The 24028-nt window shown below is 45.6% G+C and overlaps 2 protein-coding genes across 3 annotated transcripts; one reads left to right on the top strand and one right to left on the bottom strand.

The window, feature by feature from the left end:
* Nucleotides 1-252: 252 nt before the first annotated feature.
* Nucleotides 253-9803, bottom strand: TTC9C (tetratricopeptide repeat domain 9C). 2 transcript variants are annotated; one of them, XM_061406693.1, is made up of 4 exons: nucleotides 9356-9803; nucleotides 8516-8808; nucleotides 3206-3388; nucleotides 253-1978 (listed from the first exon to the last, which is right to left on the bottom strand). In XM_061406693.1, the coding sequence occupies exons 2-4, from the start codon at nucleotides 8751-8753 to the stop codon at nucleotides 1884-1886; spliced, it is 516 nt and encodes a 171-aa protein (XP_061262677.1). In that variant the 5' UTR covers nucleotides 8754-8808; nucleotides 9356-9803; the 3' UTR covers nucleotides 253-1883. The 2 variants fall into 2 exon arrangements, with proteins under 2 accessions (XP_061262677.1, XP_061262675.1); XM_061406691.1 differs by lacking the exon at nucleotides 9356-9803 and adding an exon at nucleotides 9233-9349.
* Nucleotides 9804-10501: 698 nt separating this feature from the next.
* HNRNPUL2 (heterogeneous nuclear ribonucleoprotein U like 2) lies at nucleotides 10502-22243 on the top strand. The gene is made up of 14 exons (XM_061406668.1): nucleotides 10502-11092; nucleotides 13042-13177; nucleotides 13476-13552; nucleotides 13721-13860; nucleotides 14161-14251; nucleotides 14340-14452; nucleotides 14663-14926; nucleotides 15098-15220; nucleotides 15599-15727; nucleotides 16246-16414; nucleotides 17747-17947; nucleotides 18969-19042; nucleotides 19303-19413; nucleotides 19533-22243. Exons 1-14 carry the CDS (start codon nucleotides 10552-10554, stop codon nucleotides 19611-19613), a joined length of 2250 nt encoding a protein of 749 aa, XP_061262652.1. The 5' UTR covers nucleotides 10502-10551; the 3' UTR covers nucleotides 19614-22243.
* The last annotated feature ends 1785 nt before the right edge of the window (nucleotides 22244-24028 follow it).

The raw sequence follows: 24028 nt of genomic DNA, 5'->3' as shown, positions 1-24028 counted from the left end.
CTGGTAAGGTGCACTGCTTCCCCCTCCACAAACTTCTGAGTACACAGATTTAGCTACCTGATTTCTTCAGGATGTGGGCTGGGCAGGCCTCCTCCAGACCCATATCTGACTGCCTACCTTTGTCCACTTTCCCATTCATTAGCATCTTTGTTAGAGCTGGCCTTCAAATTAAAGACCAAAATGTAAGTCTGACCACTTTGTCTCTTAGTAATGCAAAAAAAGAAAAAAAAAAAAAAGATTAGTACAATATACATCTACAATACATTTTTAAATATCAGCTTTATTTTTTCCTCATTGATACAGAACATAGCTTACTATAACATCAAGTCTTAGTGGGGAAAAAAGAGAAAATCAGAAAGCAAAACCAGCCCCAAACAAAGATAACACACAACCATGACATAATTTGGCAACAGTCTAGGCTTAGAAATTTAAGAAGCTTGGAAGAGGACTAAAATATTCCTCTTTTGTTAGCTGTGTCCTTGGACTTAAAAGACTATTTGGTATAAAGACTTTTTGTTATAAGCTGATGGTTGTACTATTTAAGAGTACAGGGAGATACAAAGAGGAGCCTAGTTCATCAAGAGAGACACATTACTGATTAAGAGAGAAGAGCTCATGTACACTTGGCAAGGCCAAGAAGTTTTTGTCTGTAAACTGTGTTTATATGATGGCTAATGACATGTCCTTATTCCTTTCATTCATAAATATAGAGGCAGAGCTATTATGGCCTCATCTACTCTTGTACAACTCATACATTGTGGACATTTGAATAAGTGTGCAGAATGATAAAGGTGCTCCGGTTGAGGAAGCCTCCTACGGAGCCATGGCTGTACCAGATCTGCAGCCTGCACCTGTGCCCAACAAAGCTTCCAGAAAGTTCTGTCGGTGCTTAAAAGGCACAAAGGAAAGAGAACCTTTCCTCACTGTTTCCCTCCTCTTTAAGGAATGGAGTTCTTACAAAATACAAGGTGACAGGTAAAAAACAGATCTATGTTTCTATCCTGCTCTTTGTCGCATTGTTTCTAGAGGACTTGGTAAACTCTTGCCTTTCTTAGAGAAATGAGCATCCTATAGGTATGCAACTTAAAAATTCAAGCGTTTACAAGTTTTCTGGCATGAGGTCTTTTGAAAGGTTATAAAATATATACTTAGATGCTTGACTCCAGGGGTTTTAAGACAGAAGGGTTTAATAAAAAAAAATAAATAAGTATACTATATTAATGATCTGAGTGTGAGCAATAGCAAGGCTACAATAGTTAGAAATTATCAAGAGAAACAAGAGGAACTAGATACTTTTGTGGAGGATAAAGAATCTCAATGTATGTGGAACATTAAGAAAAAGGAATTAATGAAGTAGTTACTTTTAAATCTTTCATTTTGAGGCATGTGGGTCCAATTTATTATTGTCTAGTTTTACAGTATGTATTTGCCAGTTTGTGACCTGTGTAAGGGCTTCCCATTTTGGCTTTAGAAATCTGAGGAAACGAAGGGAAAACATTCCTTTCTGCCTGTCCTTATTACTTCATCTTCTGCTAAGCCTTATCCGTTGTATATGACTACATCTACCAACATCTATCATCAAAATCTATGCCAGAGCTATGATTAATCCACCTATAACTGATGAGTGTTTTCTGGTTGTATTTCTCAAGGCAAATGTTTCTGATATATAATACCATATATTAAAAGCCATATAAATAGAAAGATGGGGAAACAAAAACACAGCCTATGTAAGTGATAGAAGAGTTTGTGCGGCACTAGAAGCAAAACAGAAGTTCACCTCAGTCAGAGGTGTGGGGGTAATTTCTCTTGCTGAGGCTCAGGTTTCCCTTTGATGGGTCTCTAATGGTTCATCTAAGTTCAAGTGGAGGAGTATCTTTCTTCTTTTAACCAAACATGCCCAGGTAGAGCTGCTTCTCTTTCCGATGGTAGCTGCTGAGTTCCAACTGTGTCCGCTGAAGGTACCTCCGGACGTTGGCGTCTTAGAACAGGACAAAGGAGGCAATCAGAGACAGACCCGTAATTGTGCGTCCAGACAGGAGAGGACTGTGAACACCCTTCCATTTCTGAAAATTTCTAAGATCTGCGTATATAACAACTATTCTATGCAACGTACATTTCCTTCATTAATACCACTTTTAATCTCTAAAGAATCTCGTACAGGGACTTCCCTGGTGGTCCACTGGTTAAGAATCTACCTTCCAACGCCGAAGGTTCGATCCCTGATCAGGGAACTAAGATCCTTTCTAGTTGTGGCACAGGGACTTAGCTGTCCCACAACATGTATTATCACCTATTTTCAACAACATGTGGGGCAACTGAGTCCCTGTGCCACAACCAGAGAGGTCACACGTGGCAATAAACCCTGATGCAGTCAAATAAATAAATATATATTTAAAAAAATTATTGTACAAGGCTGAGCTGGTTTCTAACTTAATAATGAAAAGCATCTGAAGAAACAGTAATTTTAAGAGCACAGCCTCTAAACCTACTATACATGGGTGGCAGTTAGTCTGTGTACCTGAAAGAAACATGAGCAATGGTTCATATTTTATATCTTTATTAATTCATGACTTTTCCAGGCTTCCCTGGTGGCTCAGATGGTAAAGAATCTGCCTGCAACGCAAGAGACCAGGGTAACTAACACTTTAACGACTTTTCCATTCAATTAGAGTGGTGCTGCTGAGTTATTTTACGTTTGGGGACCCCCTCACTTCAATAGCTGCTCTAAGCCATAATGCAAAATGGGAGACAATTTTCAGAGCTGAACCACCAACACAGGAACAAGTTTATCATTCTCTTAACGATATCCTTTTTGCCTTGGAAACAAGCCTCAAGTTCTCAGGATGCCTGTTCTTCTAGGTCATACCTGGGGTTAGCTGAGCTAAAGGATGAAAGGACGGTCATGCAAAAGCCAGACCTCAGCTGGAAAACTGGTAGAAACAAGGATTATCAAGTTTATTCACTGGAATCTAGATCCTATTTTAGTCTCCATCTAGGAACTGAAACTTGGAATTCATGAGTAGAAGGTCTGTTTGTTATACATCGTCATACATCTTTTTATACTTTTTTAATATTGAACGTGTGAATATATTATTACTTATTTTCACAATTCAATACATTGGAAAATGAACTAAAATCCTCTCCCACAGATACTACCTCCGTGGGACTATTTTTTGTACTTCCCACTTCAGCCCCCTTCTCTCACCTTTTGGCTTCCTATTGACAGCAGCCATGAGGTAGTGCCGGGCCTGGTCATAGTCCTGCAGGTGGAAAAAGGCCACTCCAGCCCGATACAAGGCCTTGGCATTATCAGGCTGCCGCTCCAGGACTTTCTGGCTGTATTCTTTCACCCGTTCATAGTTTACTGGTTCCATCTGAAGGAGACAGGCTAATGGCAGCAAACGGAAGGAAGAGAGAAGAGGACCTTGTTACACGATGCCCCATCGCCCAACGCAAGGAAGCACCAAATCCAGGATGCTACAGCAACACTCACTCACCCAGCAAATGCATCTGCATGTCCACCGTGCGCCAGACATCATGCTAGCCACTGGGGATACAGCAGTGGATACAAGTTTTACACACCTCACGGTTTACTTCACTATCTGTCAAATGCCCATTGCGTGTTGGGCTGGCCAAAAAGTTTGTTTGGGTTTTTCTGTAAGATGTTATGGAAGAACTCGAAGTTTTTGGCCAACCCAATACCTAGCGTGGGTCAGGCCCAGCTATAAAAGTTGATAAGACTAGGGCTTCCCTTATGGTCCAGTGGTTAGGAATCCGCCTGCCGATGCAGGAGACATGGGTTCGATCCCTGATCTGGAAAGATCTCACGTGCCACGGAGAAGCTAAGCCCTTGTGCCACCACTACTAAGCCTGTGCTCCAGAGCCTGGGAGCTCAACTACTGAAGCCCGAGTGCCCTAGAGTCTGTGCTTTGCAACAAGAGAAAGCCACCCAACAGAGAAGCCCGAGGCACCGCACCTGGAGAAAAGCCTGCGCAGCCACATTAAATCAATAATTTTTAAAAAGTTGATTAGACTATACTTTAAATGTATGGGGACTTTCCTGGCGGTCCAGTGGTTGGAACTCTCGGGAGGCAGGGGTTTGATCGCTAGCATGCCACGTGGTGAAAAAAGAAATTATTTAAAACTCTTCATTGTCTCTCTTCTACTCAAGGCTCTCTGTCTATCTTGACTCTCCCATTTCACAATTCTTGTCCTGAAGTCCTAGTAACAACAACGACTGCCATTAATAGTGTGAGTAAACAGTAAGCACTGTGCCAGGGGCTTGTTTAATCTTCTCATCCACCCTCTGAAGTCAGTTATGTGTTAGCATCTCCATTTAATGGATGAAGAAATCAAGGCTCACAAAGGTAAAGTAACTTGTCTAGGATCCCACCGCTTTTAGGTGGAATGAGTAAGAAATCTGAACCAAAGACTAACTCAAAAATTACCCTTCTCAATGATGATATATTATCTCACAAATTCCTTGGATAAAAGGATGGGACCTCAAAATACAAATCTGTGTAGGAGACAATGTTCAGGTCAATGTTCTGTCTTTCTGTAATTAAGAAGGGAAATGCATTTCCTGTTTAACAACTGTGGGAATTACACACAGCATTATTAAATCATGTGCTGGGAAGGAAGGAGTATCAGGGCTGTGTCTGCGTCCCTTCTACAACATCCCCACCAAGTGGCCATATGGTTCATACTTAAGTATTTCCCCAGCGTCAGCTAACCCATCAATGATGGGTTACCATGATGTAACCCATTGTTCCTTCATTCTACAACTAGTTCTGGGGTAATGACCATGTGCTAGGTGGAGGTAGGAGCAGGAGAAGAGGAACAAGACAGACACCTTGGTGAGTGAGTAGAGCTTGCATCCTAATTCCCAGGCAGAAGGAACACGCTAACAAATTCACTTATTTATTAGTGCTTTGTGGAAAATAGAACTGTACTGGGACAGAGACTGAATGAGGTCAGAGTGATGCTTGATTACAGAAGGCGTCCCTGAGAAAGTGACTTTTGGGCCAAGATCTGAATGACAGGGTCATTCAAGGGACAGGGCATTCTAGCCAAGAGAAGAGATCCTACCCAGCCGGAAGGTGGGTGTGTGCTTTGTGAATTCAGTCTACGGAGGAGCCAGATCACGTCAGGTTGTGCAGGTGAAGGTCAGAGTTTGAATATTTTCCTAAGTACAATAATATGCCATTGGAGGGTTTTAGCGATGAGGTCTGATTTCTTTATCTGTGAAGTAGGGAAAATCACTACTACCTTGCTGAATTTTTGTGAAGATGAGAGGTACTATAAATAAACTGCCCAACACATAAATTTCACTCTCATGTAAGTGAAATTTCTTAATTTTAGTGAGTCTTTAGGAAACATCTACCAAGCGCCTCCAAGCAGAGGGTCTACAGATGGATAAGCCAGTCTCTGCCTTCAGGTCCACCTGGACAGTCAAGATGAGTATGTATCTCATTTCCTTGATTTCTGACCAATTCCCCAAGGTGTATTCTATTCTCTAACATACAGTATTCTGCAATAAGAACTTAAGTACAGAGGCTTCCCTGGTGGCTCAGTGGTAAAGAATCCACCAGCCAATACAGGAGACATGGGTTCGATCCCTGATCTGGGAAGATCCCACATGCCAGAGCAAATAAGCCTATGTCTCACGACTATTGAGCTTGTGATCTAGGGCCCATGAGCCACAACAAGAGAAACCACCCCAATGAGAAGCCCAAGCACCTCAACTAGAGTGGCCCCCGCTCGCCAAACTAGAGAAAAGCCCTCGAAGCAACAAAGATCCAGCACAGCCACAAAAAAATTGGACTTGCCAGGTTTAATTTTAGCTCCACCACTTACTAGATGTTCCTTAAATCTACCTCAAAGGATTGCTATGATACTTAAGGTTTATATGTATATGTGTATCAAGGGCTTATACATGGCATTTCATAAATGTCACCTTAATGAGCCTTCCCTGACCACTACCATGCCTACGGCATTCACTATTCCCATTTTCTTTCTTTTGGCTATGCCACGCTGCATGTGGGATCTTTGTTTTTCCACCAGGGATCGAACTGGCACCCTCTGCTTTAGAAGCATGGCGTCTTAATGACTGGACTGCCAGGGAAGTCCATACACCCATTTTCTGCTTTATCCTTTTCCACATTACTTATCATCTTTGTCAACTACAAATTGGTGCTTGCCAACAGCAGGAGGCTGAATCCTGGGCTACTGCAGCTGTAGGCCTTGACACGCCCTGAGGGAGTTCAGAATGAGGCACTTTGTGCCCCAAGAAAACAGGTCTTTAGATTGAACTCCCCCTTCAGGAAAATCTTATATACTAACCTCCCCACACTGCCTCTTTGGAGCAGTTTTTTTTTTTTTGGAGCTGTCTGAGGTGCTGTCTCCTGGGCTGCAGTCCTCATTTTGCCCCAAGTAAAACTTAACTCAAAACTCTCTCCTTGTGCCTCATTTTCAGTCAACATCGTCTAATACACAAGTTACTTCTTTTGTTAACTATCCATCTCCCCATGACAGCAGGGACCTTTATCTGTTTTACTATACTGCAATATCCTCAGTATGCTGCTACTGCTACTGCTGCTGCTAAGTCACTTCAGTCATGTCCAACTCTGTGCGACTCCATAGACGGCAGCCCACCAGGCTCCCCCGTCCCTGGGATTCTCCAGGCTTCAGAACACTGGAGTGGGTTGCCATTTCCTTCTCCAGTGCATGAAAGTGTAAAGTGAAAAGTGAACGTGAAGTCACTCAGTTGTGTCCAACTCTTAGCGACCCCATGCACTGCAGCCCACCAGGCTCCTCCGTCCATGGGATTTTCCAGGCAAGAGTCCTGGAGTGGGGTGCCATTGCCTTCTCCAATCCTCAGTATATCAATAAATATTAATTTATTCAAAAAATAATTACTGAATGAACTGAAATAGTAGCTACTATAATTACGGTTACTTGAGTCTAAGAATAGCTTTGGACACACACTGTAAAACAGCTAGAATTTCACCAAATCATTGAGGACCAGGGTAGTAAAAAGGAAAAAAATTTAAACAATGATTACAAAGTGTATACTTCAAAACAAACTTAATTAGCTCTATGGTTACTTTGCCTGCCACAGAACAGACTTCAGAAGTCTCCTTTCTTTCAGCAGATGAATCCTAGTGATACTAACTCTGGACTATTTCTCCATGCACGGCCAGCTGGATATGGAAGGTACAAGTTACCCAAGGTATCATCTAGCTGCTTTATATAGGAAGCAGGAAAATGAGGAAAAGCTATCCAAAACATCTAAGATGGATGACTTACACCACCAGCTGAAGCAAGTGCCTTCTTTCCTAAATTTTAAATATTAAAGAAACAACAGTCTAAACATAGGTTTGATACTGTGCAGGGTCTTTGGGGCTCCTGGGCACAAGGGCTTTGTGTCTGCCATTTCTTCGATTATAAGAAACAGTCTGCATTCAGCCTCTACGACCTTCCCTGGGGTCTGAAGGGCAGACTCAAGCAATTGTTAATTAGGGAAGGGTGGGGCTGGGAGACCAAGGAGAAACAGTCAAGAGCAGCCTTGAGGCAAGGTCCTGTTTCCCCAACAGACAGTCTCAACAACATCTTAAGCTATTTTGTGGATACAGAAACGACCTCCAGGTGGGAGAAGTTAACAATTAACAATGGTATGCCACCCAGGAGCAGTGTAGACCCCAGACCAGCTGAACTGGAAGGTCAATGATGCTTAGCCTTACTTACTTCACCACCAACCCATTAGAAAAAACGTCCATGAGATGATTACATTCTTTGGACAATTTATACAAAACCTCACAGTATCTTCCCCAGGTGGGGACTCGTGGTTTTGAGGGCAGGAGCCTGCTCTGTTCCCCTTTGCCTGGCAAAACAAAAGAGCTATTCTTTTCTACTTCACCCAAAGCTCTGTCTGTGAAATTTGATCCGGTACCAGTGTACAAACAAGCTGAGCTCAGCATCAGGTTCAGTATTTTCTCTGTGTGTTAGTTCCTCGATCGTGTCCAACTCTTTGCGATCTCATGGACTGTAGCCCTCCAGGCTCCTCCATCCATGGGATTTTCCAGGCAAGAATACTGGGGTGGGTTGCCATTTCCTTCTCCAAGGATCTTCCCGACCCAGGGATTGAATCCACGTCTCCCGCATTGCAGGCAGACTCTTTACCGTCTGAGCCACCAGGAAGTCGTGCAAAATTTCTTAAACCTATTAGCCATCACCTGGGAGTCTGATAGAAACGCAAATTGGTACACACAACTCACAAACCTCAGACCTATTAGATCGGAATCATGGTAGGCTCAAGAAGTTGTGTTTATCAAACTCTCCAAGTGAAGTCTAGAAGCACCGAAACTCAATTAGAGCCCCATAGATTGAAAGTATATTGCAATTCATGGTAGAATAACTAGATAACGACAGAAGAGCCGTCAGTGTTTTTCCCAATATTCTCAAACTTTCATATACCGGCCTTGACACTGTACCCTCCCGTCGGCCCTGTTCTTACCAGCCAGGTTGTTGTAGCAGTCTGTCTGGGTGGTGTGAAGTAGGTTTTCTTGTTCAGGTGTGAGGGCCGGGCCCTGAGGTCCCAGATTAGGTATCGGGGAGGGCAGACTTGGATCCAGACCCCGCAGCTGCAGCAGAGCTCGATGGTACCCACTTACAGCATCCCGGTACTTCCCTTCCCGGTAACACTGGTTCCCTTTCTCCTTGTACAGCTGAGCCTCCTGCAGGCGTTTCTCCATAACTCTGTCGCCCAGTGCTCTTGAGGAATTGGGACGTGAAAGAACAACCGAAGCTCTAGGAATAGGAGCGAAGCAACGAATTTTGGCAGCTGACTTAAAAAAGCAAGGAAATTCTCCTTCTCCAGGAGGCCTCTCAGGGAATGACTGCTTGTTTCTACTACAGCCCCTTCCTTTCTTCTCTACAGTTACTTTTTAATCTCTCCAAGTGCAAGCATCTGATCAGGAAGTAGATGTGGGAACAGCAAAGCCTGAGATTAATTGATTTCCCAAAGCGGCGACTCCCGGGTGAGAAAAAAACACGAAAACTATAACGCAGTAACTAAAGAATCGTGGCCCGCGTCTGAACGCCGGCGGCTCTTGTTTCCTCCTTTCGTTCGGACACACCTCCCTGACTCGGAAGCGGAAGGGAGTAGGCGGGAATAACTGCTAAAAAGGGTCTAGGGGGCTTGCCTCCATCCCAGCTCTTTGTTTGCCCTTACTCAACAGCATTTGTTGACTTCTGGGCCGGGAGTTGGAGAACCGAGGTGAACGCAGTCCGTGCACCCCAACCACAGGCCGATAGTGGTACAGCCGTAGCGCCGCCCAGCTGCAAGCCCCCTTACCACCAGCGGCCAGCTCCCCGCCCCCCTGCAACAGGCCAAACCCGTAGTCTCTTCGCCGCACTTCGCTTTACAAGCCGGGAGCACGGAGAGGGCAGGGTCCAGCCTCCCGAGAGTTTGATGTCTGAAGGGTCGCGCGCATTGCACCACGCGCCCAATCAGAAGCGGCCCGGGAAAAGGAATCCCACAGACACGACCCCGCCTCTCTAGCCTCCCCTGCGGACCAACCCAGTGGGGAGAGGGGAATACCCCTGGCTGCTTCGCCAATTGAAAAAAAACAAAAACAAAAACAAAACAAAACTGCAAGATCATAGAAGACCAATCAGAATTGCAGATGACGATTCAAGCTGGCCAATAAGGCGAGGTCAGAGTGTGTGTTGCTGGGTAGAAGTTGAAGGCTTGAGGAAATAGGAGCGCTTGGGTTAACTGTGTTTCTTGGGTTTGTAAAGTCCTTTTGTTAACTAACCAGAAAGACAATTGCCAGCAGGAGTTCACGTTTCAAGATTCTCCTTTCTGGCTTTTTTCCCCTCAAGAAGTGGCTGCATGTATAAACTAAAGGACAAAAAAATAAATAAATAAACTAAGGGACAGAGACTAGCTAACAAGCCCTAAGACGACAGCACGATCGGATCAGACGGGACTGGCGGGGGGGGGGGGGGTGACGGAGTGGGAGGCGCGTGTGGCGAAGGAGCGCCAGGCGGCTGCGCAGCCCCGGCTGGAAGTACGGAGAGTGGGGTACGCACACGCCTCGTTGCGACGAGGCACTTGGGCCGAAGCCAGCCTTTCCCCGACTCCGGATCCGGTGCGGCTGCGCCGTGAAGCCGCCGGCGGCGATTGGCCTAGGGGGCGAGAGGGGCGGGAGGTAAACGGAGGGAAGTCCGTCGTCCTGGGCGCGCGCCGCCCGCCCGCCCGCGGCAGAGAAGCCGATGGTCGGCTGGAGAGGAAGCAGCTTCCCGCTGCGTTGTTTTGGGCTCCGGGGGCCGAAAGGGGGAGGGAGGAAGGGCGATAAATAAACACTACGTAGCGGAGGCTGCGCGCTGCCCGCCGCCTGCCAGCCTGCCTGCCTGCGTGCGTGCGTGCGTGCGCTCGCTCTCGCGGGCTCCGTGCTGGCGCGTGAGGCGGAGGCGGCGCCTGCGCAGTCGGGCTCGGTCGACGGTTCGCAGGGGAGGAGGTGGCGGGAGGCGGAGGAGGCGGCGGCGATGGAGGTGAAGCGGCTGAAAGTGACCGAGCTGCGGTCGGAGCTGCAGCGGCGCGGCTTGGACTCGCGCGGCCTCAAAGTGGATCTGGCGCAGCGGCTGCAGGAGGCGCTGGACGCTGAGATGCTCGAGGACGAGGCCGGCGGTGGCGGGGCCGGGCCCGGCGGGGCCTGCAAGGCGGAGCCTCGGCCTGTGGCCGCGTCGGGCGGCGGCCCGGGTGGGGACGAGGAGGAGGACGAAGAGGAGGAGGAGGAGGACGAGGAGGCGCTGCTTGAGGACGAGGACGAAGAGCCACCCCCTGCCCAGGCCTCGGGCCAGGCCGCGCAGCCGCCGCCGGAGCCCCCAGAGGCGGCAGCCGTGGAGGCCGAGGCGGAGCCCGATGCTTCCGAGAAAGCGGCGGAGGAGGCCACAGCCGAGTCAGGTGGGGTAAACGGTGGCGAAGAGCAGGGCACCGGCAAGGGGGAGGAAGATGAACCGGAGGAGCGGAGCGGGGACGAGACGCCGGGATCCGAGGCGCCGGGTGACAAGGCCGCAGAGGAACAGGGTGAGGAGCTGGCAGCGGAGCCGGGCTCCAACCTGCCGGGTGCGCCCCTGACCCAGCACCGAGCCCTGCACCGCGGGGTCCAGATTCCCATCGCCGTTTGCCGGGACTCCCCAGGGGAGGTGGTTTTCGTCCTCTCTCCTCCTTTCCGGAGGGTTTGTCTACCTCTGGTGGCCCCACTCTTTGCAGGAGGGAGGTTCCTTCCTAACTTGATTGCTTACTTGGTGGTAGTGAATGGAAATAAAGCGGTTTCCCATGCGAACTGCTTACGAGCTACCTGTTGGAGCAGCCTCCCGCGGTGCTGGTTATCTTTTCCTAAACCGGGAATGTGCTGAGGAATTGTTGATTACATGGACAGCCAGACCGACTGTTGGAGGCTTCGGCCTTTGGGCCACGGGACTGTTTACTTTTTCGCCATAAAATTAAGCAATAAGCTAAGTTCGTCAAGAGTTCGCCCCATCAAAAGCTCATTACTAGAGTTTGAGCTACGCCGAAAATCTGGAAATCTAACCTTGTTCCTGCTTTTGCAGCAGTAGCTTGCTTCAAGTAGATTGCAGTGTGAGGGTGTCGAGTTTAATGGTTAACTACGAAAGAGAACATCTTAATCTAGAACATTTAGAATAAGTTAGGTAACGTTACTTGGCTAGGGGTTTTACCTTGCCTGAATTATGATTAAAATTTAATCTTTCATTTGAGTGGATATCGAAGGGCAAATTTGTATGTTTACTATACACTTAGCTAGCCTTTTACATTTTGGGTCCCTGATTTCTTGAATTGAAATGATTGGGGTGTTGGAGGGTCCATTGAATAACCTTGTGGAAGAGAATGTATAGAGGTGCCCCAGGGAGTTAGTGACCTTCCTCACTTCCTTTTAAGTGATTGGATGATTACAGCTGATCCATAACTATCTGTCAGAGTGGGAGGAAAACTAGAGCTGCTTCCCATTCTTACTATGAAGTGGCTTGCTTTTTAGTTCCTTTTATAATGCAGTTTTTAGGCTGCTGCTGGGTATGATGGTATAGTTGGAACCCATTCTACAACAGTCGCATGCAACTTGCAGCTTGTACTATGTCCTGGAACAAAAATCCCATTACATAATCTTTGTCTTAATGTGTACCCCCAAAGAGCAGGTAAAAAAGCTCGAGAGATAAAGAACTTCTTTAGAGAGGTTATTACAAAAAAAACCTTTAGTGTTAGTGTTGCAAACCACAGAAGTCCAAGGAAAAATTCTGTTGTTTTTTTTTTTCTCTTGTAAAAAATGTTACTAAATATATGACAACACCTTTCTGCCCCAAATTATGTGAGGTAAAGATGCAGTATTATTTATGGCTCTCTTGTGACTTAATGGTTTGTTCTTGCAAGTTTCAGTAAAAATCTATGGTAAGAGCTCTGTATAAAGTGCCAGAGTTCATTTGCTATGTAAGTAAAGCTGTGTATGGCTGTGCATTTTAAAGGTGGAAAGTCAAACTCTTCAAAAAAGAAAGAAAGAAACAAAATGAGGCTTCTGTACCACAACACTGGGAAAGTGTTGAAAAATATATATTAAGTCTCTAGCTTAAATCCAAATCTGATAGTCAAGAATCAAAGTTAAGCAATGAAGTTTTAAAAAAACTTATGGCATGTTTCTTTTATGTCATGTAAGTGGGAAAATCTGCAAGTTTGACCTGATTTAAGCAGATAAATTTAGAATGCAAAAATTGGCTAACTTTCAGTATACTTTTTGACTGAAATTAGCCCATAATGTCCTTTTTTTAAAAAAAAAAAAAAATAATAATCCCATCCAATGACAGAAAAATAATCTTTGGAAATAAAACATTCTGTGGATGCAGTGGGGATAACCTGGCTCTTCTGATTAGACAGATATGCCAGTCCTCCTTTAGTTTCTGTTGGTTCTGAGCTTATTCTACACTCCAGTATGAAAACTGCTGATTTTCTTTCCCTCATTTTTGTAGGAGATGACCAAGATAGTGAAAAGTCAAAACCAGCAGGCTCAGATGGTGAGCGGCGGGGGGTAAAGAGACAGCGGGATGAGAAGGATGAACATGGCCGAGCTTACTATGAATTCCGAGAGGAGGCCTACCACAGCCGGTGAGGGAAACAGTCCCTTTCATTGAAGGCAGTCTCTGCTCCAATTTTGGTATACCTGAGGTTGACTGGAGAGTCTGGAGAAAGGGGGTGGATTAAAAATGAAATAGGTTCTTATAGGCCTAAGTCTTTGATCGAATCTACCCTGAATGCTTCCATTGCCCTTTTCTCATTTGCTGAAAGAAGCTGCCTGCTGGAATTGTATATTCACTGGTAGTTTAACAGACCTAAAGTCATGCAGACACCTCTCGAATTAAAGGACTTTGGTTACATTATATTTGCTTTTCTCTCATACATGTAGCTCAAAGTCTCCACCACCCCCAGAAGAAGAGGTGAAAGACGAGGAAGAGGATCACACTCTTGTGAACCTGGACACGTGTATGTATAAGGCAGACAGGTTGGGGTTTTTAACCAATCAAAAGAGATTTTGGGGATTAAAAACTTCCTGGCCTGCAGCTTTTAAGAGATTTAGATTTTGTATCCATGCTTGAGAACTGGGTACCTTTGTGTTCCATTGGAGTAAAAAGATTGCTTCTTTCTTAACAGATACCTCCGATCTCCATTTTCAAGTCAGCAAAGACCGCTATGGAGGACAGCCACTTTTCTCAGAGAAGTTCCCCACCCTTTGGTCTGGGGCCAGAAGTACTTATGGAGTGACAAAGGGGAAAGTCTGCTTTGAGGCCAAGGTAGTGTGTACACTACCATTAGGACCATTCATTTATTAAATTAGTCATTAAACTACTCTATACTGGACTTGCAGCCACCAGTATTTTATCAGAGAAAGGTACCATACTTGAAAGATGACCTTAGCTCTAGTAACCAAGGAATTAACCCTCATGACTTTGGTTTACGTTCATTGACGGTTGTTTTTCTGACACTGAGTTGTGATAGTTGTTTTTGGTTTGTATCAAAATTTTGTTTTCATAACTCAGACTTTGCTTGAGTTGGTCAGAGTATCTGAAAAGTTCCTTTTCTGACTTGTCCAGGTAACCCAGAATCTCCCAATGAAAGAAGGCTGCACAGAGGTTTCTCTCCTTCGAGTTGGATGGTCTGTTGATTTTTCGCATCCACAGCTTGGTAAAGTTACCTTTAACTTAATCATGTTTGTGTTTGCTGCTCTGTGAGAAGTTTGAGTGTAGGTAAACTAATTTGCTGATTTTTCTAGGTGAGGATGAATTCTCTTATGGTTTTGATGGACGAGGACTCAAGGCAGAGAATGGGCAGTTTGAGGAATTTGGCCAGACTTTTGGGGAGAATGATGTCATTGGATGCTTTGCTGTAAGTGCTCCTGAAAGTTGTGGGTTTGTAGCAAAGAGTGGATGGAGGGCCCTGGAGATCCTTTGCTTCCCATCAGCTGCGTCTCTTCTGCAGTTGATGCGTTGCTTGCATAGTTGTGTAGCAATTGAAGTTGGGGGAAAAAGATTGAACTGCGAGATTAATCAACTGCAAGGCCTGTGTGCCCATAAATGCTCTTGTCTTTTGTTGTAGAATTTTGAGGCCGAAGAAGTAGAACTTTCCTTTTCCAAGAATGGAGAAGACCTCGGTGTGGCATTCCGTATCAGCAAGGAATCCCTAGCAGATCGGGCCCTTCTACCCCATGTCCTCTGCAAAAATTGTGTTGTAGAATTAAATTTTGGTCAGAAGGAGGAGCCCTTCTTCCCACCACCAGAAGAGTTTGTGTTCATTCATGCCGTGCCTGTTGAGGAGCGCGTGCGCACTGCAGTCCCTCCCAAGACCATAGAGGAGTGTGAGGTATGCCAGAGAGGGTGCAGAACCTTGGTGCTCATGCTTGGTTGGTCACTTTTCTGCTAAAGCTTTGCCCAACTGGGAGCTGGGGAGGATGTTCTGAAGTTGGGCTTTGTAAACATTCCCCTCAGGTTGGTTGTTTGTTTTTATAGCATTCCTGGTTCTGTTTACTTGCAGGTGATTCTGATGGTGGGACTCCCTGCATCTGGAAAGACCCAGTGGGCACTGAAATATGCAAAAGAAAACCCTGAGAAAAGATACAATGTCCTGGGAGCTGAGACTGTGCTCAATCAAATGAGGGTGAGTTGGTGGGAGGGGATAAATCACTCTGGTGTTCGCTTTTAAATACCAAGAAACTTATATAATCTTTTCCCAATGGAGTTGAATCTTTCAGGTGTCTGAGATCAGGGGCCCCACAAATAAAGAAATGAGTTTTTGGTTTTTTGTTTTCTTTTCCTTTGCTGTGTTATCAGATTTCTGAAAGCTGGTAAAGCCTGGGGTGTTTCAGGTATATCCAGATTGAGACTGGAAATAAGTCCTGTAGGAAATGGACAGCATTCACAGCTCTAAGGAATGGCAGTGAACCGATATGGTGGCATTGGTGGCGTTTACCAGTGACTCTTGGGCTTTAACTTACTTTGTAATTTCTTGTGTTTCTCTTCCTCTTAAACTCATCAGATGAAGGGGCTCGAGGAGCCAGAGATGGATCCCAAAAGCCGAGACCTTTTAGTTCAGCAAGCCTCCCAGTGCCTTAGTAAGCTGGTCCAGATTGCTTCCCGGACAAAGAGGAACTTCATTCTTGATCAGGTATTGTTCAGAAATTCAAAAGAAATCTAATTTAACAATATTCCCAAAGATAAAAGATTTGGTATCCATTTTATTTTGGTATTTGATAAAATTGTTCAGAGTCAAAATAAGGTGCATATATAAAGACTAAATTAAGGAACAGAATCAGGTTACCCAGTTATAACCAAGAATTATGGTTGTAATGTTTTTTTGGATTGAGAGATACACTTCTCAGTGTTTTTACAAGAGAGTATTTGGACCCAGGCTGTAAAACACACTATAGAGGTGATCGAGTGTTGTAGCTTTGGATTCATGACTCCACCACTTACTAGGTCTGTGACCTTGGACAAGTCTTGGTCTCTCTGACTCTCAAGTTTCGTGTTGGGTAAAACAGGATAACATCATGTAGCTTTTGAAGAATTCAGAGACTGTATAAATAGTCCTCTTAATCTAGTGCCTCACTTGTGAAGGATTCTCAGTAAGTGTTGGTTGAATTTAACTTTTACTCCTAAAACATCTATTACTTCTCCTGTCCCTAGTGTAATGTGTACAACTCTGGCCAACGGCGGAAGCTGTTACTGTTTAAGACTTTCTCCCGGAAAGTGGTGGTGGTTGTCCCTAATGAGGAGGACTGGAAGAAGAGGCTGGAGCTGAGGAAGGAAGTGGAGGGAGATGATGTGCCTGAGTCTATAATGCTGGAGATGAAAGGTGGGCTAACCTCTACGAGTTAGAGATCCTGGCCTTGGTCCATGCACACCTCCCTAGGGCCTCTTAGCACCTGGAGCATTCTTCACATGTGTAAAGTATAAATCTGAGGAATAAATTAATGAATGTGATCACTTGTGGATTAATGAATGAGCAGAATGAATGGTGAAGCAATAACCCCTTGATTCATTCTGATAAAATACAAAAAAAAAAAAATGGTGATAGGTCACAGGATAATCAAAACCCAAGGCAGAGTGAGTCAGTTATTCATTCAGTAAATACTTAGGAGTGTCTGCTATTTGTCCAGTACAGTTCTAGACCTAGGGAAAGAATGAATGAAATGAAGCTCTGCCTTCATTGAATTTATATTCTAGAGATGGAACATTCTGATGGTTCAGATGGAAATGGTAGAGGTTGGAGTGAATGATCTCAACAGTATGTTTTGATTTCTATATCACATTAGGCTTGTTTTGTTTTTTACTTTTGTTGTTTGTTGGTGTTGATTTTTGGTATGTGCCGTATAAAGCCTTACAGCAAGGTTCCCTGGAAGGCAATATTAACCTTCTTTATTGAGCTGGAGTTCTGCTCTTCACCTCTGAGTTTGGTCTTTCCCCATGCTGCCTTCAGCTCCTGGCATCCCACCCAGAGCCGTCAGCTATTGGCTCTTTGAATTCTGATAATGCCTGGGCGTGGGAGCTGGTTTTACACTAAAGAGCTCAAGTTTACTCAGAATGAACTAGACCAGTCCATAACTGATTTGGGGGCACTTGGAGGAATTTAGTTCAGTTTTATGAAACTAAGGGCTAATTGGATTCACTTATCAATCAAGAGCACCTCATTGAACTGAGTTCCATGGGGACTCAGCCTCTGAACTTGATGTCCAGAGACTGGTGCTGGCCCATCCCACACAGGTGGTTAGTGAGACCCCTGTACTCTTGCTTCCTGTTCTCCTCAAATGGATGAGTAAGTGCCTTCAGGCTTGGTCAGTTTCTTCTTGAGTCTCTTTTAAAAGTGTATTTCTTATCTAACTACACCAAAACTTTCTCAGTTACTTTTACCCTCTGGCTGCCTGCTTCTGTCCTGATAAGGAACCTTAACCCAGTTCACTCTTAATTTATTATGGATCACTTGAGAACTTGTAAATCTACAGTTTGCAGATAGCCCTTTGGGGCTGCTGCAGTTAGCGAGAAACTTGTAGAGTGAACCGAGCACATTTTTGTGCATTTATAGATGAGGCTTAGAAAATCTTGTTCTTGCTGTAGTGGAGTTTTCGTTATGAGATATTACCCGTTTTTGCAGTTGGAGGCTCACAGAGCTTCTCTCTTACTCTTGTAGCCAACTTCTCTCTGCCTGAAAAATGCGACTATATGGATGAGGTGACATATGGGGAGCTGGAGAAGGAGGAAGCTCAGCCCATTGTCACTAAATACAAGGAGGAGGCAAGGAAGCTGCTGCCCCCCTCTGAGAAGCGGACAAACCGCCGGAACAATCGAAACAAGCGTAACCGGCAGAACCGAAGCCGAGGCCAAGGCTACGGTAAGTCCTGGGGACCTGCCAGCCCCAGCCTCAGTCTGTTCTCTGTGTGAAGTGCAGCTGGACCCACAGGAAAGGCCAGGCAACCACATCGGGCCACCAACATTAAGGACATCCCTTTATGGAGCTTATTTCTTCCTGTGTCCTTTACTCCTAGCTTCTTGTGCTTTTCCCATAATCGAAACAAAAGGTAGTTATTTTTCAACAAAAGTATTTGTTTCCTTGAAGAGCAGTGCTTGAACCTGCACATTTATCAGTTTTCATTTTTACATATGGATTCCCCCTTCATGCTTGTAGTTTATCTGAAGGATTTGTGCAGGATTCTTTTTTTCTTTGTCTACTGGGTCAACCCAGCTATGTAGATCAGAAAGTGAATGCATTATTCAGTAATTTGGGGGATTATGAAGTAAGTTAGCTTATTAGTGGAATTAATTTCCTCTCTCAATTATCTAGTTTTGTCAATTAACTCCCTTGATCCCCTTCCCACAGTGTGCATTCAAATGTGTGTGTGTGTGTGTGTGTGTGTGTAATTTTAAGTGTAAGTCAGCAAAAAATTTTTTGAGTGTTTGCTATGTGCTAGGCCCTGGAAATACAAGCAGTTCCTGCTTTGGAAGAGCTTGACATTTAGACTTTGTTCAGTTGTGTAAAATGGGTTTGGGCTGCGTGATACCCAAGATCCCTTCCAGGGCTGAAAGTCTGCACCTCCACGAGTGGCAGTTTCACTCGTGTTTCTAACTCTGCCATGTGTCCTTTGCCATCTTAAATGTTTTGCAGGAATTGGGGAGCTTCAAAAAGTGAAACCAAGGTGGCTTAGTTTTTCTTATGTCTCTATTCCTCTGCCTTCCCCCCTCAGACTTTTTAAAAGATCCTGGCTGGTGCTTTAATTAACATTGTGTGAGCCTGACAGAAGCAGGCCTCCTATTCCCCCAGAATTGCCTTTGGCTCCGACTTTTTGATTTCCACTCAGATGTGGAGCCAGGACCCCATGCCAGCTGTCTGAGCGCGCTCTCCATTTCTCTTCCAGTGGGCGGGCAGCGCCGAGGCTACGACAACCGGGCCTACGGGCAGCAGTGCTGGGGGCAGTCTGGAAACAGAGGGGTGAGTGCAGCTCTCCTTCTGCTCCTCCCTCTGGGCCGTGACAGCCATTCCTGTTGGCTTTGGGGAGCAGAGTGGTTTGGGCTGTTTCCTCAGGGCTTAGGGTTTTGCCTGTTTAATTTGTTCATCTGGCAGAATTTATCCTGGGAAGATGAAACCTGTATATAATACGAAGCAAAGATATATCTCATTTAAGATGGGGGATAGCAGTGGATTGTGATGCTACAGACCCATGCATCTTCACTCCTCTCTCCTTTTCTCAGGGTTACCGTAACTTCTACGATCGGTACAGGGGAGACTACGATCGATTCTATGGGCGAGATTATGAGTACAACAGATACAGAGACTATTACAGACACCAGTATACCCGGGATGTAAGTATCATCTGGGAATGGAGAGATGAAGGGGCGGGCAGGACAGGGGGAGGAGTATTGTGCCTCTCTGTCCTCAGCCCGATGTGGCTCCACGTGACAGGGTCTCCCCTCTCTTCTAGTGGCAGAATTACTACTACCACCATCCCCAGGACAGAGACCGATATTACAGGAACTACTACGGTTACCAAGGGTATCGGTGAAGCCCCTGCCATTGTCGCCTGTCAGCCACGAAGCTGAATCTCTGGGGGTGCCAAGCACCCCTCAAAACACAACCAAGGAAAACAGGGGCTGTCGGGGTGGGGCTGAGCTGCCGGGGAGGGGCGGTGGGGGGAGGGTGCGCAAGCAGGGGTGGGGGAGGGGGGAGGTGGAAACAAACAACAAAACTGTACATTTTTTTTAAAGTTTGTTGAAAAGAATATTGTCTTATTCTATAAAACATTTCAAACCTAGTTAGATATTTGTAATCAAAAAAAAAACCATTTGCTCAGAAAGCAGCACTTAGGGCTGCCTGTCCTATATACCCTGCAGTCGGACAGGAAAAGAACTGAATATGTCACCCTTCTGATATTCTAAGGCAGCTGGACTGGCAGCTGAGTAAGGGAGAGTGATGGTGAGGTGATGCGGAGAGGGTGGGAAGCGTTCGAGGGTGCCCACTCTCCACAGCAGGCAGGAGCGGGGCAGAGGGCAAGCTTGTGACTGGGGCAGTGAAAATAAACGATTGGCTCTTATCAATCACTTGCACCAACTAACCGTTTGTATTTTCTTTACCGACCTTTCCCTCTCGGGATATCTGGTCCGGTGGGCTGGGAGGCCATAGTGTCCCTATCTCCACGTGCCTGTGCCTCTGTGCTGTTCGGCCAAGGCCAAGCTACCAATTGGGTGGTTCTATTATATAGGATCCCCAGGCCAGGGAGGCATGGGGACTGTTGGTGACTGGAGAGTAGAATAGTTTGTAGCCTCTCTGTACCCGTTTATGGATTTCCATAAAATCTGGAAGAAGAGTTGGGATTACAGCCCCCAGTCTGAAGATGGTGATCTGCCGGTCTCTGCTCTCTTGTCTTCCAAGGCTGAGACAGGCGGGAAGTCTCTGAAATCATCTCTGTTAGAGAATCTGTCCTCTTCTAGTTCTAGAGAAGGAACGTTTCTCAGGGTTTCAGCTCACACAGAAACGAAGCAGGATTCTTTTCACTGCAGCAGGATATGTATATAGGTGAATCCTGTGGTGTGGGCTACTGGGCCCAGGTGCTGAGAATAGTGACTATTTTATACAGTGTGGAGGGCCAGGGCCGTGCTGGCTTTTTTGATACACAGGTAGAGAGTGACTAGAAAAGGGGAGGGTGGGGGGGTGGGAGGCAGCTCAGTGGGGCTGCCGGAACTTGGGAAGAGCGTGAATGTGAGCGTGTGCATGCACAGGAGCACCCTTTCCTGACTTGTGGCAACAGGATTCCTCCTGAGGCATCTTCCCTGCGTGGCCCAGAGAGACATCTAGCCAAGAGACTTCAGTTGGGATAGTAACTTTACCGACACCCTCCTAGTTCTTGACAGCTTCAGGTCGCTGGTTCAAGAATATGGGTGGGATGGGGGAATGCTCTTTGGATACTGAGCTTCAGTTTTCATTCACCTTCCTGCTCAGCATTGCATCAGCCAAGAGCTTACTCAGCGAACACCTCACATTGCTGTACTTCCTGGGAGGGGACTCCCAGGTTGTGCTACCAGAAAACACTTCACTTCCACTTCCTTACCTGGGCAGTCCTCTGCTGAAAATTTTGTGCTGAGATTCGATCTCCTTTCCCTCTCCCACGGTTACTGCCGTGCCCAGGAGGGTGCACAGGCTCTGGTTCTGGCCCTCTAATCACCTGTCTAGGACTCCCTTCTGCTCCACCAGGACCTCTGACCCAGAGGCTGGAATGGGTGCTGGTAGGCAATATGTTTGCTTGCTCACCGTGACATCCTCTCTTTCTTCGGACACCTGCTGCTTCTGTGGGTTTGTGTGTGGCAGTGGGTGAAGTGATTGCCTGAAGTTTTCTGTAACCCACTTTTTATTACCATTAAGGAGAGTGTTCGAGAAAGCTTTAGTGCTTATAGTGTCAGGGCAAGGAGATAAAAACTGGAGCCCAAAGAGATTCCCCTTAGGGAGGGCAAGATTATAACAGAAAATGGACTCTCTGGCAGAAACTGCCAGCCCTATTCAAATGTTTAGTCCTGCAGCAAATAGCATCTTTTTATAATCTACAGCACGGTGTGGGGATGCTAGGCCCTCAGGGTGGGGAGGGGGAAGGACAGAATTTAAGCCGCTTTGGGTTTTTTTGGGGGGCGGGGGGTACTTGCTGTTCACTTTTGACACTGGAAAGTCATCTTTTCATAAAAAGCTCTTTCTAGGTGGGTGGAGAGTGAAACTGCCACGTTCTTGTCAGTTTAGTCCAAGAGATCACTCGCAACAACAGTAGATGTCTGGGTTTTGTTTGTGTCTGTCTTTTTATTATGGAAAAAAAAAAAACAATGTTAAGGGGGGAAATGTGGATTAACAGGAGGGATCCCTAGCCTTGTTTTCCTTAGAAGACTTGTTTAGTGTTTTATCAGACGTCTGTTGTAGGTGGAAAAGCTTGTGAGAAAAACAACCACCACATGGAGCCTGTAAATGTTTTTGCACAACCTGTAAAGCATTCTTGGAAGTGGCCAGTAAAAAAAGGGTTTTACCGTTTTAAAAAAATGTAACTGTGTCATTGTTTACATCTGTAACTTTCTCCTCCCCTGTTCTCATTACAACATTCTGGCAAAAATGTAGGCACGGTAGCTACCAGTTTTAGAATAAATAACCATTTGGATTGAATTCACCTTCTCTTCTGTGGCTGCACTGACTGGGTAGAGTGTGTCATTGGGGGCTTTCCTTATGTCTGATGCTGCTCCTTAAGCTGTACTGGGTTCCAGCTAAGGGTGGCTTTCCTCTTTCAGAGCAATTTTTCCCTTCCATTCTACCATGCTTTCACTGGGGAACCAGCCACACCTTCACTCAGGGTTTGTTGGCTTGCTTAAGTGCTTGCTTTTACTAAGAGTTTGAACAATTGGTGTAGAAGAAAATAAGTTATAACTCATGACTTCTGTGTATTTGGTGTATACTAAAACCAGTTGAATGTGTGAGGTTAAATGTAGGGTTGTCCATTTAGGGGCCACATAAGTTTATTTGTGAGTAATTACCACTTAGGGAAGCCTTGGTGGCTCAGTGGTGAAGAATCTGCCTGCCAATGCAGGAACCGTGGGTTCAGTCCGTGGGTCCAGAAGATCTCCTGGAGAAGGAAATGGCAACCCACTCTAGTATTCTTGTTTGGGAAATCCCATGGACAGAGGAGCCTGGTGGACTACAATCCACAGTCGAAAAGAGTCAGACATGACAGCGACTAAACAACAAATTACCACTTAAAAGGAAGAGCCTACTTATTCAGCAGAAGATGTTTGATGGAGATCTTTCCTAGTGAATTAGTAGAATGAGAGGTAACTTTAACTGACAAAAACATTTGTGTCACTAGCAAAAAGCATTTGTGTCACTAGCATGGAACTGACCTTGATTGTAATTTCTAATGGTCAGGGACTTACTAAGGCTGGGATACCACAGGCTTATGACATGTAGGGTTTTGAAGTAATGATGATAATAAACTGCTGTAACGCCTCCCTTTGGACATGACACAGATTCTCACCCTAGAGGCTTATAGCTTCGAGTCCAAAGGCTATCCTTGATCTCAGTGTCTGCCCATTCTCTAGGATGCTTAAAGTCACTCAGTGTTATAGCTACTCATTTTAAGTGGTTATTTATAGCTTATGCCTTGTCTCTATTAACCTCTAATCACCCCCACCCTTTCCCTAACTAGGGCTGCAGACATTCACATCTAATCTGATGAGTTATGAAAATCCAGTATGTAGAACTGAGCAGAGGCTGCTTTTAAACAACAACAACAACAACAACAAACAAACATCAAGTACATTTTTTGAGTACTCCTGATTTTTTATGAAGTGTGAGCAGATGTGGAAATTTTCACTTACTCTTCTGGAATTTGCCCAACACTGTGATAACAGGAAAAGAGAGATTGTTTTATGCCCTGCTTGCCATTTTGTTAGATATTTAAATGCCTGCTATATGCCAGACACTGACAGGATGCAGAAATTAAAAAAAACTTGATCCTTCGAGGAGTTTTCAACAGGCACTAAGAACTAAGTGGGATTCCCTGGTGGCTCAGATGATAAAGAATCCGCCTGCAATGCGGCAGACCTGGGTTCTATCCCTGGGTTAGGGAGATCGCTTGGAAGAGGGAATGGCAACCCACTCCAATATTCTTGCCTGGAGAATCTCCATGGACAGAGGGGCCTGGTGGGCTACAGTCCATGGAGTCACAAAGAGTCGGACACAACTGAGCGACTAAGCACAGCACAAGAACTAAACAGGTTCCAGAACAGAATCTGGGTAGGTCCCCACTTCAGGAGGGAGACCAGGTTCCTTTCTCGTTTCTTCCGCTCTAGGATGAGGGAATTAAATATCTCCAGGGCCTATTAGGGATCAGGGATTCAGCAGCAGCTCCCCAAGTTCACAGGGTACCCCTGTAGACTGTGGAGACATGCACAGGAA

This window comes from Bos javanicus, chromosome 29 (assembly GCF_032452875.1).
Source record: "Bos javanicus breed banteng chromosome 29, ARS-OSU_banteng_1.0, whole genome shotgun sequence".
NCBI classification, from domain to species: domain Eukaryota; kingdom Metazoa; phylum Chordata; class Mammalia; order Artiodactyla; family Bovidae; genus Bos; species Bos javanicus.
The sequence above is the reverse complement of the archived record's forward strand: the minus strand, read 5'-3'. Positions and strand labels throughout refer to the sequence as shown.